Raw genomic sequence first — 16065 nt, 5'->3', positions numbered from 1 at the left:
CTGATATAAAAAGCCAATAAAAATTACTATATAAGAGGGAAAAATATTCAGAGTCTATGCTGTTCAGTGCATCATTGTTTTGAAATGTCAGTAAGACCTTATAAAGGTTTTTTTCTTTTAACAGTAAAAACATTTATAGGGCACTGGGATTCCTGGTGTAACTACTTTTCCTATTTTATTTGCAAGTTGTATACATTATCGAGGGAGATGTTAAAAAATTTTATGAGTTTTTGAAAATGTTGTCTAACATAATTGAAAAATCCATAACATATATGAGAGAGTATATTGCATAATATACAGTTGACCCTTGAACAACATGGGTTTGAACTGGCAGGTTAACTTATACATGGATTTTTTTTTGCTATGGTACAGTACTGTGAAAGTATTTTCTCTTATGATTTTCTTAATGACGTTTTTCTCTAGCTTCCTTTATTATAAGAACACAGTATGTAATACATGCAACATACAAAATATATGTTAGTCGACTGTTATTGATAAGGCTTCTGGTCAATAATAGGCTATTAGTGGTTAAGTTTTTGGGGAGTCAAAAGTTATACGCAGATTTTTGACTGCGCAGGGGTCAGCACCCATAATCTCCGTGTTGTTCAAGGGTCAACTGTACATCATTTGCCTTTTCTTTTTCAAGAATGTGCATCACTCCATTTGCCAGTCTAAGACATTCCATTTTATAGGTAAGAAGAAGGAAAGAGGGAAGAGTAATGGCCAATTCCTTTCTTACTTGTTACTGATCAGATTCTTAGCAGCTGCCTCTTCTCGGATTTCTTCCACAAAGAAATGATTTTTCTAACTATTAATTACCTTGCCGATTGCAGATACTTCACTCATAATAAACAAAACCACACTTTGTGTCAAAACCATCACTTTTCTTTAGCTATTTGTTCAAGAGCTACGTGAGCCCTAAACTGTAATCGGGCTTCCATGGAATAGTCCTTGTAGTTTTTTATGCTGTCTAGGTTTTTTGTTGCACTGTCATAATCTCCTTTTAGATAGTGAAGAATTCCTAGTTCGTAGTAAGTATATGGCACCAAGTAGTGGTCATATTTTAACAATTTCTCCTTTTGAATGACACGATTAAAGTAATGCTCAGCTGTCGAATATCTGCCTAAGTGTTTCAGGCATAGACCTTTCAGTAAATTTAACAAACTGATGTCATCTGTGCCATACTCCTTATTTGGATTTTCTCGTAAAAGGTCTTGTCCTCTATTAATTATCGAGAGCCAGCTTGAAATAAGGTCTAGTTTTTTGCTCATGACTCGGAAACCACTACAGGCATAAATGAATTCCAGAATGGGCTGTGCTGTGAACCAGCCAGTGGTCGTGCCATAGCGCTGACCCTTCTCAGCAACAAACTTCTCTATTGGCACAGAAGTTCCCAAGATTTTGATTCTCAGGCTATCCACTTTTAAGAAGAGAGAGTTTATGTCCTCGCTCCCTGATTTGACAGAATCAGAAGGAAGCAGGGCAAGTAGCATAGTTTTACTGTACATGTATATTGCCTTGGACCACCTGCTGTTATGATACAGTAGATCGGCATAGCGGTAAGCTCGCTTCCAATTCCGCGTAAAAATGTGGCACCACATGAGTTCCCAGTAACAGAGGTGATGAATCTGCTTCCATTCGTTTTGAATCAAAATGCACTCCTCTAATACTAACTGTGCATTTTCAAAATTTCCTTTCAGCATACTAAGACGTGCATGAAAAAATTTAAGTATGACACAGTTTGGAAATTTCTGGAGGTATATTAGGAAGAGGTCCTCTGCAGCAGAATTGTGACCCTTTTCAACACCAACAGCTATATAGATATAACTGTAATAAAAGAGGAGAGTCAAAACACTTAAGATATTATTTATATGGGATTCAGATGCACTCTCATAAAGCAAAGTCAGGCCCACCTCTTTATTACCGGAATATCCAGCAATATTGAGTAGTTTAAGGGTCTTTGGTGGCAAAAGCGATAATATCAGATTGAATGCTCCAAGTCCAAATTTCACTCCTCCAACTAGGTGTCGGTAGGTTTTGCTGTGGTTGTGAGGTATCTGTGTTAATACTTGTTGACAGTCTTTGTATATTTGATAACTTAACCCGATGTTGATTGCGCTTTTAAGAAAACCAAACATACTGTCATCCTGTATAAATGTGATGGTGGATTTCAGAATCAAACACTCAGCATAGCAGACTTCCGCATGCAGTTCCTCTTCTTTGATAGCCTTTATTCCCTGTTTACTCACTAGATGAGAAAAACTTGTCATCCTAGATTTTCTTCGGAAACTGTTACAGGTTTTCAAAGCCTCCTTTGTGGCAGTCATTCCAATCTGTAGATCCAGGGGATCAAAAGTCAAGATGGCCTTGACAACCATAAGGATATTATAAATTAGAGCATGGTATATGCTGTTTTTCGACCACGGATGAATGAGATCTATGGCCTCTGAGAATCTGTTATTTAGAAATAAATATGATCCAGTTGTGCATTCTTCCAGGGAAGATGTTAGATTCATTGTTGATGCCATAGGGATAACTTCATAGGCGTCTTCAAACTTGTCCTCTTCACTTTCTGCCTTACTTAGAGTGACTGATGTAAAGTTACTCCCCTTATCATTTTCTCTTCTACTTACAGTAAATGACATATTTGCTCTCCTACTTTAGAGACAGGCGGTATCTGAAGGGAAGAGGCGTAGCGGCAATAAGGGTAGGTCCTGCTCTCCCAACTAGGCTCACTTCTGCAGCCTGAGGTGTCACTGTTACAATGAAGGCAGACAAACTAATAGTGTGGGTACAGCATTAGGAGATCCTCATCTATACCAGACAAAGAGGGAGGGGGAGAGAAAGAGAATTTTATTTACCTAAGAGGTATTTCTGAGAAGTTCAAATCATTTGTAATACATAGAAAACATATGATGTAAAACCAAAAATTCTTTCATCAATAACATACATTTTCAGAAATGTTGATGGGGCAAGGCTTATTCCCTTTAAAAAAATTTTTTTTGTTTGAGTATAGTTGACACACTCCCTATTCTTCACCCCTCCCCCCAGCTTCATTGAGATAAAATTGACAAAACTGTAAGATATTTAAAATCTATAACATGTTGGTTTGGGGGGGATAAGAACATTTTTCTACTCTCAGCAAATTTCTTAAATATTTTTTTTAAAGATTTTATTTATTTATTTGAGAGAGAATGAGATAGAGAGCATGAGAGGGGAGAGGGTCAGAGGGAGAAGCAGACTCCCCGCTGAGCAGGGAGCCCGATGCGGGACTCGATCCCGGGACTCCAGGATCATGACCTGAGCTGAAGGCAGTCGCTTAACCAACTGAGCCACCCAGGCGCCCTACTGTCAGCAAATTTCAATTATACAATACAGTATTATCAGCTATAGTCACCATGTTATATATTAGATCCTCAGACCTTATTCATCTTATAACTGAAAATTTGTGTCCTTTTATCAACCTCTCCTCATCCCCCCCACCCCCAGTCCTTGTTCTTAATGTTCCCATAAGGGGACTTTTCTGCTAGAGGAATACTCTGGGCTGACTTCTGGCTGGGAGCTGATAAAAGAACCTGGAAGAGTATTGCTCTGTGCCTTCTGAATTCCTCCTTTTTGAATTGGCCTGTTCAGAGTCTGAAACCAAAAACCAGGAAGAGGGGCACCTGGGTGGCTCAGTCCTTAAGCATCTGCCTTCGGCTCAGGTCATGATCCCAGGGTCCTGGGATCGAGCCCCACATCAGGCTCCCTGCTAGATTGATCCTTTAAAAAGTAGGAAGCCTGCTTCTCCCTCTCCCTCTGCCTCTCCCCGTACGTGTGCTTTCTCTCTGTATCTCTGTGTCTCAAATGAATAAATAAAATCTTAAAAAAAAACCAGGAACAGTTTTCTGCTCTCTAGCTGTGCCAAGGACCAGGTGGGTAAATGTTTAATTAGGGGCTGAAGCATCAGTGAGCCCACTTGGCAGCACATCACATCTGAAATCATAGTAACTATCAACTTAATCAAAAAGGTCATGTTTTGGTGTTCTGCCTCTTGCATCTATATCCTATTGGTTCTGAACTCAGGCAGGAAAAGGCATGTTATTTATTGACCCCTAAGGCCATCTCCTCCTCCTCCAACTCTTGCATTCCCTCTTTAGATGATTGGTACCATCATCCACACTAGATCTCTTTTTTTCCCCCTCCTCTCATATCCATCAGTGACCAAACCCTGTCAGATCTGCTTTGCTGAATGCAGTACCTCTCTCTTGTCCTCCAAATCACTCTGGACATTCTTCTTTAACAAGGTTATAATATAGTAAAATGGTATAAAATGGTAAAATGCACAGACTGTGAAGTTAGACTGGTTAGGTTTGAATCTGGCTTCTCCACTTGCTTGGCTTTACTGTGCCTCTGTTTCTGCAAATAGGGAATAACAGTACTTCTACCAAAGAGTGGTTGGGAAAATTAGGTAAATTAATATATGTAAAGGGGTCAGGAGAGTACCTGGCATCCATAGTAAATACTCAATATATTATTCTATACACATCCCCCCATAGCCTGGCATATAGCAGGTGAATGCTGAATTGTTTTAAATGGGGTTTGGGATGCAGACTGCTGTGTGTAGGAGTCCCATAGCTTTTGGTGATAGAAGTGGAGTCATTCTGCCATTCTTTTGCTTAAAATGTTTTGTCTGAAATGTCTTCTTTTCCTCTGTCTGCTTGTCTACCTTTTTTTTTTTTAAGATTTTATTTATTTGACAGAGAGAGATACAGCGAGAGGAGGAACACAAGCAAGGGGAGTGGGAGAGGGAGAAGCAGGCTTCCCGCCAAGCAAGGAGCCCAATGCGGGGCTCGACCCCAGGACCCTGGGACCATGACCTGAGCCGAAGGCAGATGCTTAACGACTGAGCCACCCAGGCGCCCTGTCTGCTTGTCTACTTTTGAAAGGATCAATCTAGCAGGGTGCCTGGCTGGTTCCATTGGTAGAGCATGCAACTCGATCTCAGAGTTAAAAGTTTCAGCCCCACGCTGGGTGTAGAGATTACTTAAAAGTATAATCTCTAAAAAAAAAAAAAAAAAGATCAGTCTAGTAAGAATGGATTAGGGAACACTAACACAGAGCTGGGAAGATCAGTCAAGTAGGGGCTTGAGTAAAAGAGAGAGGGAGAAGTTGAAGGTTCAGAAAGGAATATTCAAGGAAAAAGAGGCAGAGAGGGATGCACAGAGCACAGGTGCAGGGAGGTAAAGCCTTAAACAAGATGAGGAAAAACCTCTTGCGCTAACAGAGAAGAGCCTTCCTTTCTGTCATTCATTTACTACAGATTGAATTGAGCTCCTTCAATATACTGAGCACTCTTCTTGGTGCTGGGGATACAGCAGTGAACAAAACAAAGACCTGGCTCCCATGGATTTGGTTTTCTTAGGGGAGGGGCATTCTGGCAGGGAGAGGGATGTTGTGATGGGGAGGAAAATGATAAATAGATGAATAAGTAACGTGTCAGCAGTTGAGGGGCACCTAGTGGCTCAGTCGTTAAGCGTCTGCCTTTGGCTCAGGTCGTGATTCCAGGGTCCTGGGATCAAGCCCCGCATCGGGCTCCCTACTCTGTGGGGAACCTGCTTCTCCCTCTCCCTCTCCCCCGGCTTGTGTTCCCTCTCTCACCGTGTCTCTCTCTGTCAAATAAATAAATAAAATCTAAAAAAAAAAATGTCAGCAGTTGATATACCACTATGAAGAAGAATAAGACAGATTAAGACAGAATAAGAATTTAAAGAGTAGGGCGCCTGGGTGGCTCGGTTGGGCGACTGCCTTCGGCTCAGGTCATGGTCCTGGAGTCCCGGGATCGAGTCCCACGTCGGGCTCCCTGCTCAGCGGGGTGTCTGCTTCTCCCTCTGACCCTCTTCCCTCTCGTGCTCTCTATCTTTCATTCTCTCTCTCTCTCGAATAAATAAAAATAAAATCTTTAAAAAAAAAAGAATTTAAAGAGTAATGGGGTGTGAGGTACTTGGTATTTTATGTAGGGTAGTCAGGGAAATCCTCCCCAGTAAGGTGACATTTGAGCAGAGATGTAGATGTGAGAATCTCTTGATCTCTTCTTTCAGTCTAAGATAAGTGAACATCCTATGTGTTCCCATGATGCCTTGTGCTTACCTCTATGCCAGCACTTGCTATATATATATTTTTAAACATCTATCTTCTTCCTGCATCTTTTATTTTTTTTTAAAGATTTTATTTATTTATTCATGAAAGACAGAGAGAGAGAGGCAGAGGGAGAAGCAGGCTCCCAAGGAGCAGGGAGCCCGATGCGGGACTCGATCCCAGGACCCTGGGATCATGATCTGAGCCAAAGGCAGATACTTAACCATCTGAGCCACCCAGGCGCCCCTGCATCTTTTATATCTATCTTCATCACCAAGTACAATGACTGGCACTTAGTCATTAAACTAAATTAGCATTTATTGAATGGCTATAACAGTTTTCAATTTACATATACTAAGATAAATTCAAGATGAAGTAATCATTTAACTGTTAAAACTATGAGACAAAAAAAATAACAGTGAATACTACAAAGAATTGATGTCCTTAATATAGTAAGAGATCCTAAGAATCACTAAGCTAGAAAAAAACACCCCAACAGAAAAGTCAACAAAGGACATAAACGAATTGCCAGTAAGCATAATGTTGAATTTCATTGTAAATAACAAAATGCAAATTAAAAAAAATAGCTATCTTAAAAATGAAATTTGGCAGATTAAAAAAATTCATCCAGTGTTAATGAAGGTGCAGAAAACCAAGTACCTTTGTGGACTTGTTGGTGGGTATACAAGTGGCTGCAACCATTTTGGAGAGCTATTTGGCAACATGTTTTAAAAGCTTTTACATTTTTTTAAAGATTTATTTATTTTAGAGGGGGGGAGGAGGGCAGAGGGAGAGGGTGAGAATCCCAAAGCTGACTCCCCGCTAAGCATGAAACCTGATGGCTGGGGGGGGGGGGGGGGCGCGGCTTTCCTGTGGGGTTTGTCATGGGGCTTGATCCCACAACCCTGAAATCAAGAATCAGTCACTGAACTGACTGAGCTACCCTGGTGCCCCAGCTTTTACATTTTTTTTACACTCTTTGACCGAGTAATTTCACTTATGGAATTATTCTAAGGAAATAATCAGGGTTATACATAAATATCTATCAAAGGTATATATACTTCAGCATTATTTATAATACAAAAAAATGAAAAGAATCTAAATTTCTTACAATAGTAGATACTGATGAAATGGAATACCACTGCAAACATTATAATGTTGTAGAATATTTAATAACGGGAAATTGTTTATGGTGTAATACACTGTATTAGTCGGGGTTCTCCAGAGAAGCATAACTAATGCCAGATATATACAAAATAATATATAAAATAAGGAATTGGTTCATGCAATTCTGGAGGCTGAGAAGTCTCAAGATCTGTAATTGACAAGCTGAAGACCCAGGAGCCAATGGTATAAATTCTAATCCGAAAGCCGGCAGGCTCAAAATCCAGAAGAGCCAATTTTTCAGTTAGAGCCCTAAGGCAGGAAGAGACTGGTGTCCTGGCTCAGGCAGTCATACAGGAGGAATTCTATCTTGCTCAGCCTTTTGTTCTGTTCTATTCAGGTCTTCAATTGATTGGATGAGGCCCACCCATAATAGCGGAGGCAATCTGCTTTACTCAGTCTATTGATTCAAACGTTAATCTCACCCAAACACCCTCACCAACACACCCAGAATAATATTTGGCCAAATGTCTGGTCCTGTGGACCAGTCACGTTGAGTCATAAAATTAACCATCATATATACTAAGTAAAAAGAAAAGGTTTTTACAAAACTATATCATATAATTTTTTTCCAAAGTGATATAGGCATAGGTAAAAATTGGAACTATAAATTTCAGATTATTAATAATGGTTATATCTGAGTGGTTGGATTATGGATAACATTTATATTCTTTATTTAACAACATTCAGTAAATACTGAGCACCTACTATGTGATAAGGACTATGCTAGGAACTAGGCATACCATGGTTAATGAGATAGCTTTGGACCCTGCCCTCACAAAATTCACAGCCTGGTATTTGTGCTATTATATAATTTCCACAATCAACATGTTACTTATAATCAGGGAAAAAAAGCCTGTGATAGTTTTGTGGGCTTATCTCATGTAATTCTCACAACTGGATGAGGTGGATATTATTGTCATTTCTCTTTTATGTATGGGGAAACTAAGTCCAAGTGAAGTTAAGTTACTTGCCCAAAATTATAGTTGGTGTGTGTAGGGAGAACAGGATTCAAACCCAGGTAGTTGGACTGCAGAGCTTATAGTCCTAGTCAACATTACAACATGAGCTAACTTATTTATTTGTTTATTTATTTACTTTTATTTAATTTTTAAAAATTTATTTAATCTCTACACCCAGTGTGGGGCTTGAACTCACAACCCCAAGATCAGGAGTCACATGCTTTTCTGACTGGGCCAGTCAGGTGCCCCAAACTTCTTCTTCTTTTTTTTTTTTAAGATTTTATTTATTTATTTGAGAGAGAGAGATCATGAGCAGTGGGGAAGGATAGAGGGAGAAGCAGACTCCCTGCTGAGCAAGGAGCCCATACAGGACTCAATCCCAGGACCTTGGGATCATGACCTGAGCCAAACGCAGATGCTTAACTGACTGAGCCACCCAGGGGCCCCCCAAAAATTAAGCGTCTGCCTTTGGCTCTGGTTTGGCTCCCTGCTCAGCGGGGAGCCTGCTTCTCCCTCTGCCTCTCCCCCTGCTTGTGCTCTCTCTCTTTGTCAAATAAGTAAATAAAATCTTAAAAAATAAATAAAGTCATTTGGCAATTATTTATTGAACATCTCCTTTGTACCTGGCACTGTTCTAAGATGCTTGGTCTACAACAGTGAATAAGCAAGTATTTTACTGGGAAAGTTAAACCATGTAGGATTATTGTGTTTTTTTTTATTCTGCTTTTCATATTTTCCATTTTCTGCAGCAAAAGTAAATTATTTTTATAATTAAAGTTTTTACATTCCCAATTTAATATCACATGAATAATTAATAATTTTTTTAAAAGATTTTATTTGAGAGAGAGAGAGAGCACACAGAGGGAAAGGGAAGAAGCAGACTCCCCACTGAGTAGAGAGACCAACAGAGGGCCCAATCCCAGGACCCCGAGATCATGACCTGAGCTGAAGGCAGATGCTTAACTGACTGAGCCAACCAGGTGCCCCTGGAAAATTAATAATCTTATCCATATAACCCAACGAAATAATTGAGCTAAGTACAGAAGAACATACAACACTGCGGTCCAAAATAACTCAAAATTTTGAATTGGATTATGGTTATTAGCTTTAAATCATTTTTCAAATTATGCTTGAATGTATATCACATGAATGAATACAAATGAGACAACAAATGTCTAAAACATTAAGTGGTTTTTCTAAAACCAAGTAGTAAATTGCAGAGACAGGATTCAATTTCAAGTCTTCTAAGTCCCAGGTCATTGCTCTTTTCATTAACTCAGACTGTATTCATCAAAGAGGTAGCTGGATGGCCTTGGGCAAATAATTTTATTTCTCTGATTCTAGGAAGTGATACATTTAAGCTAAGCTTTTAAATATAAGTAGGACTTTCATAGATAGGACTGTTCATAGAAACAATGAAGGATATTAATATAAGGATAATGGCATAAGGAAAGGGGCAGAGGTTTGTTCAAAAATGAGCAGTTTACTTTTATTTGTAAAGTGAAAAAAAGAGTTAACATATGTAAAACACTTAGTATAGTGTATGGCACATAGTAAATACTCAGTGAATACTCCATCCCCACGTTGGGCATGGAGCCTCGTTAAAATAAAAAAATTAAAAAATTATATACTAATTAGAAATGTTATATCTGAGTTAGTGAAAAGTTAAAGGATATTTTGGAAGAATTAAATTTTATATATTCTAAAGTTTGTGTGTGGGGGTGTATATAGGCTATAAAAGTGCTTCATTAAAGAAGGAAACAACATATTGATAAATTGACCCTCAAATATGTGGTATTATTTCACATTCCCATTACTGTGTATAAGTGCCAATTTCACTGCACTCCTGACAAAAACAGCATATTGTTTTAATTTGCATTTTTAGTAAGGATAGACATGTTTTTTTCTTTGTGGTTCTTCTTTTCTTGTTTGTTTCTGTGGGTTTGTTGTTTTTTTTTTTCTATTTTTTACCGGGTGAAGTCATTCTTTTTTTTTTAAAGTAAGCTCTGTGCCCAAGGTGGGACTTGAAGTCAAGACCCTGAGGTAAGAGTCACATGTTCTACCGACTGAGCCAGCCAGGAACCCTGTCATACTTTGTTCTTAGCTAGAGATTCCAGACTTGGATTTTGGGAACTAGGTAGATCTGAAAAACTTTTTCCTTTTTTTTTTTTTAAGATTTTATTTATTTATTTATTTGACAGAGAGAGAGAGCACAAGAAGGGGGGAGAGATAGGCCAGAGGGAGAGGGAGAAGCAGGCTTCCCGCCGAGCAAGGACCCCCAAATGTGGGGCTCAATCCCAGGGTCCCGGGATCACGACCCAAGCTGAAGGCAGACGCCCAACCGACTGAGCCACCCAAGCGCCCCCACAAATTTTTTTCTATCAAGAAACCATGAAGAGGAGTGCTGGGCTGGCTCAGTCAGAGGATCATACTGACTCTTGATCTCATGGTTGTGAGTTGGAGCCCCATGTTGGGTGTAGAGATTACTAAAAATAAACAAACTTAAAGGAAGAAAAAGAAAACATGAGGTTTTTTAAAAAAGTACTCTTAGCATCCTTTCATTGGGGGCGCCTGGGTGGCTTAGATGGTTAAGCCTCTGCCTTTGGCTCAGGTCAAGGTCTCCAGGTCCTGGGATTGAGCCCCATATTGGGCTCCCAGCTCAGTGGGGAGTCTGCTTCTCCCTCTCCCTCTGCCTCTCCCCCTGCTTGTGCGCTCTGTCTCTCTCTCAAATGAATAAATAAATTTTAAAGAGGGGGGGAGGAACATTTAAAAAAATAAGACATATTCACAGAATAAAAGATGGTTCTTCCCAAGAAAGAGTGGTTGGCAATAGTTCCTAGTTTTCTGGAATTGGAGATATTTTTATCAAAGTTCTGATAGTCCTCGTGGCAAGATTTGGGTACCACTGCACTCACTGTGTTATAATTCTAAGTCTTAGTCTCATTTGAAAAATGAGGTAGTTAAACTGATTTAATAAAATTCCTCATTTCTCTATGTGTTTCAAACCACTTCTTTATTTTTTAAAAAAAGATTTTATTTATTTGAGAGAGAGAGAGAGAGCACAAGCTGGGCAGGGGGAGAGGGAGAAGCAGACTCCCCATTGAACAGGGAGCCCGACCTGGGACTTGATCCCAGGACGCTGGGATCAGGGCCCCAGCCAAATGCAGCCACTCAATTGACTGAGCCACATAGGCACCCCTCAAACTGCTCCTTTCTTACGAAGTCTGAACCTACCTCTTTGAGTCATGGTGTATGTATCCATTTGTCATTGGCTTGGGAATAGGTTTTCTATTTGCTTTTTTTAAAAAGGTATACTTAGAAATTAGCTTCAAAGGGGCACCTGGGTGGCTCAGTTGGTTAGGTGTCTGATGCAATTTCAGCTCAGGTCATGATTTCAGGGTCATGAGATCGAGCCCCGAGTTGGGCTCCAAGCTGGGCATGGAACCTGCTTAAGATTCTCTCTCTCCCTCACCCCTCTGCTCCTCCCTCTCTCTCTCTTTCTCTCAAAAAAAAAAAAAGCTTCAAAGACTTTGTAATAAAAAGCAACACCTTCCCCATTGTTCATGAACATGTATCTCCCCATTCCGTAGGCAAATGCCATAGAACCTTAAAGAAGGTTTTAGCATTTGATTTTGGGATTCCTGTAAATTCTCTTTTCATGAAGAAAATTTATTTTTCTGCCTTGTTGCTTTTTATAAGTGTCAGATTGTTTTTGTCTGTATGGATAGGGTCAAAGAAGAAAAGTGACAATTTCACGTAGAAGTCAATGAGTGAAGAGACAAAGATGTCTTAGGAGTAGCCACATAAGGCTAGTTACTGTGTTTCAGGGTCTAGTCCCCAGCTTTGCAGAAACAAAACTTCACTTTTGTCAGTGTACCTAGGTCATATCAAATTTTTAGCAACTGACAAAGGTTAGTCAAAACACTGCTACTCCCGTCCCTCTTCATTCTCCTAACAGCTAACATTTATTAAATACTCAGTATGTGCTAGACGCTGGGCAATGTTAATTGCTTGATTTACCTCATCTAATCCTAACAACAACTCTCTAAGATGGGTAGTCTTGCAAACCCCATTTTGCAGATGAGGAAGCTGAAGTACCAGGAGATTAACAACTTGATCAAGGGTAGGCAGCTATTAAATAGTGGAGCCAAGCTTCAAACCCAACTGTCACACTCCATGAGCTTATGCTCTAAATCATTATACTATACTATACTATACTATACCTACCTAAAAGTATATACCACCTGTTTTAAGGAAATAATTCATAAACAGAAATCGTTTTTATTAATTTACAGTAGAGGATATTCATTTCCAGGGACTAAAAGATCAGTATCAAAACATCAAATAAGGGAAGTCAACGGTCTTCAGCAGTAATCTTTAAGCACAGCTGAGGGCTGGCTAATAACATAGGTTCTCTCCTAAGATAGTGCTGAATGAACTGCTAAACTCTATCCAAGCCAGTCTAGCTCTCTCTAGTGAAGACAACAAGCTGACCAAGTCCCTTTCATTGCTATTCTTTCTTTAGATAAGGAACAACATAATTGAACTGGGGTTTGATGGTTTTACAGTTCCACACTTTTTAATACAATCAGGCATTCCTCAGAAAGCCTCATTTTTCCTAGATTGTTTTATACTCCTAAACCACCCATTTAGGTAATATTTGTATCAGTGGATCACTCTTGCATCACATTTTCACTCTTCCTAGTTTCACCCTTTGAGGTTGGTGAAGGCACGGGCATTCTTAATGAGCCACCGTTGCTCCCCCACCCCCATATTCACACTTCAGTACTGATCCTAGTCCAGTACTTGGCTAATGAAAAGTTAATTTCTTTATACAATATGGAAGAATTATAAACATGATTCTGAGAATTTTTCCTTCCTAGAATTTTGTAAGAGCATTCTAGAGGGAATTGAAGATTATGAAATGTCGAAAAAAGAAAAGCAAATTGTAGTTGAATATAGCTGTTTGGACTGACCCACAGTACATACATGTATAAAGCAGATATATAAATACATATGAAAAGACTAGTGTTTAGAAGTACAGACTATTTCTTTACATTAAAAATAGATACATGTGCAAAAGGTCTAAATTTGTTTTTAAGGTTTTCACATATAAGCTAAAATAGTGACAATAATTTAAAAGTGAAACTAAAATGGAGAAGAAAATAAGAGAAAGAGTGAACTTTTTCTTTAATGCTTCTCTGGAAAAACTGAATCTGGGAAATGCAGATAAATTTTGAAAGCTGCTGTCAAAGGATTAAGAATTAACCCACCTTCTCCTAAACTAATAATATAATCAATATTTAACAACAGTAATATATCAAGAATTACTTAAAAATTTCGTATTAGGAAATCTTAGAATATTCGTTGAATTAAGTAGCTTTTATATTCCACTTGAATCTGGGAAGGTGATCTTAATTTAACTCACAATGCTATAAGCAGAAATTTATTGGCTGAAACTGATTTCAAAAGAATCAGTGGGAATAAAAGTACACTGTACAATAATATCTCCCTGATTTGGACTTTTAGTGAAAAGAACTCGTTATGTGTTCTTAGAGAAAGAGTGTACAGTAGAATAGTGTATGGAAATACTATGCGGAACTGTTGTTTTTTCATGGTACCAGCCTAGAATTGGCCCTCCTCTAATAGAGATAAAAACCTGTCATTAGCTTATCAAAGCACCTGTCTCTAGAGAGGTAGCCAAGCCAGTCCGGGTTTATCCCTTTTCCTTTAATGTGCTTGAAAGCAGTTTGTTACAAGTTGGAAAACTGCTTCTTTTAATATTTTTTACAGTATTACATCCTTCAAAATTCTCTTTAGTACAACAGACTTTGTATTCAAAGACAAAAAACATTTATTGAGGCCTAATAGTATACTGAGTACTATCTTTCAATAAGTTACTTATGCTTTGTGCAACAGCACTTCTCACAAATTCTTTTTTTTTTTTTTTTTTTTTGAGAGGGAGGACGGAGGGGTAGAGGGAGCAAGAGAATCTGAAGCAGGCTTCTCACCCAGTGTGGAGCCTGAAGTGGGGCTTGATCTCACAACTCCGAGAGCATGACATGAGGCAAAATCAAGAGTTGGATGCTTAATAGACCAAGCCACTCAAGCACCCCCATAAATTCATAATAGAAGAAAGTCAAATTAGTGAGCCTTTACAGAACTGATACTCTGTCTTCCAGGAAGTATATAAAAAGATCTTTATCATTTAATCCTTTGAGAAGAACCCAGTTAAGTGGAAAACAAAAATCAATAAAACTGAAAGGAGAACTGGGATGCCTGGGTGGCTCAGTCAGTTAAATGTCTGCATTCAGCTCAAGTCATGATCCCAGAGTCCTGGGATTAAGTCCCGCATCGGGCTTCTTGCTCAGCGGGGAGCCTGCTTCTCCCTCTGCTTGTGGCTCCTCCTGCTTGTGCTCTCTGACAAATAAATAAAATCTTAAAAAAAAAAAAACCTGAGAACAAATATAACATATCCTATAGAACTTCTATTTTCTTGCTAGAATTTTTTTGCAATGGATGTATTCCATAATTTGATAAATCTGAAAAAAATGTGTATGAATTTGTAGCATTGTCAAGAGAGGATTCCTACTTCACCAACTAAATTTCCTTTCTCCTATACATCACGTGCTGTTTACAGATGAGAAACATAGAGATACAAATATCTAAGGATTTCATCTTTCATTTGCAACAATTCCGACTCATATATTCCAAGTATTTATGGTGTAATGTCTTTTTTTGTGTGTATGGCTGGTGAAAAAGAAGTTAAATCTGTATTTGTAGACTTGGTGTTTGGCAAATATTTGATTGTATAAAATCAAAGCTGGAAAGTATAGCATAGGAAATATAGTCAATAATATTGTAATAATGTTGAATGGGTGACAGATGGTGACTACACTTATGGTGAACATAGAGTAATGTAAAGAATTATTGAAACACTAGGTTGCACATGTAAAACTAACATTGTCAACTATACTTACTACAAATAAAAAATAAAATCAAAACTGAATTCTAAGTGATTCTATCTAAAGAAAAGGTTTACATTTATTTTATATAGAGAATGGCTGAGCTGCAAGGCTGTTACTCAAAGACAACTTGAAGTCCCAGTCCTCAGGATGAGTATTAGTGGATGAGATGTGGTACTACAATACAAAGCAGAAAGCACTAGAAAGGAAGCACAAGTAAATAAGTCTGTGCTTCAAGTGCAGATAATTTCATAATTGCCACTAGCTAGAATGCTTTAAGGATTTAGGGTTTTTGCACAATTTCATAACCGCAAAACGAAACAAAATTCTATTCCTTTGTCCCCCAAGAACTCGTATGGTGTTGGAGAAAATTGGTTCTGAAGGGGCCGGAGGGTCAGTGCAGTCCCTGGGGGCGTCATTCTTTTTGAGGCCCAGGGGCAGTGACCACTACTCAGAATGGCGGGGTTCATGGAGTTCTCACCCTGGCCAAGCTCCGGATTACCTCTGATGCGCCCCAAAGATGACTGAGTATCAGTCTAGGCCAGGTTCCCCAGCAGAAAGGCGGCGATAGCTGCAACATCAGCGGTTAAATTTTACAGCCTTTCATAAGGCCGGTCTAATGTACCTGTAGTAAGATTACTAGAGCTGAGGGTCCCTAGATAGGGGTAAATGAAAGGGGGGAGGGAGAAGGGGAGGAAAATGAGGAGGGTACAGGAAAAGGGGGAGGGAAGGGGGCGGGACACCGCAGGGAAGTCCACAGGTTTACAGGCGCGGTCTGGCGTTCCCATGGAAACGTATCCCTCCGCCCGTGCCTAGCGTCTTAGCCTCTTCAGTTCCCTCCGCGCCGCTTCTCCACT

The 16065-nt window shown here is 39.2% G+C and overlaps 1 protein-coding gene across 2 annotated transcripts; it reads right to left on the bottom strand.

Annotated features, from left to right (window-relative positions):
* Nucleotides 1-455: 455 nt before the first annotated feature.
* Nucleotides 456-15965, bottom strand: LOC113937754 (tetratricopeptide repeat protein 39B-like). Of its 2 annotated transcripts, none has more exons than XM_027622556.2 (2): nt 15690-15965; nt 456-2814 (listed from the first exon to the last, which is right to left on the bottom strand). In XM_027622556.2, exon 2 carries the CDS (start codon nt 2643-2645, stop codon nt 879-881), a length of 1767 nt encoding a protein of 588 aa, XP_027478357.1. In that variant the 5' UTR covers nt 2646-2814; nt 15690-15965; the 3' UTR covers nt 456-878. The 2 variants fall into 2 exon arrangements, with proteins under 2 accessions (XP_027478357.1, XP_027478358.1); XM_027622557.2 differs by having other exon boundaries at nt 15711-15965.
* Between the last annotated feature and the right edge of the window lie 100 nt (nt 15966-16065).

The sequence above is a fragment of the Zalophus californianus genome, chromosome 8, assembly GCF_009762305.2.
Source record: "Zalophus californianus isolate mZalCal1 chromosome 8, mZalCal1.pri.v2, whole genome shotgun sequence".
Classification (NCBI taxonomy): domain Eukaryota; kingdom Metazoa; phylum Chordata; class Mammalia; order Carnivora; family Otariidae; genus Zalophus; species Zalophus californianus.
Note: the sequence above shows the minus strand (reverse complement) of the source record. Positions and strands in the feature narration are given on the sequence as shown.

What these genes read in the sequence shown, in the direction of transcription:
- LOC113937754 (XM_027622556.2), bottom strand. Translation starts at nt 2,645, where the DNA reads ATGTCATTTACTGTAAGTAGAAGAGAAAATGATAAGGGGAGTAACTTT.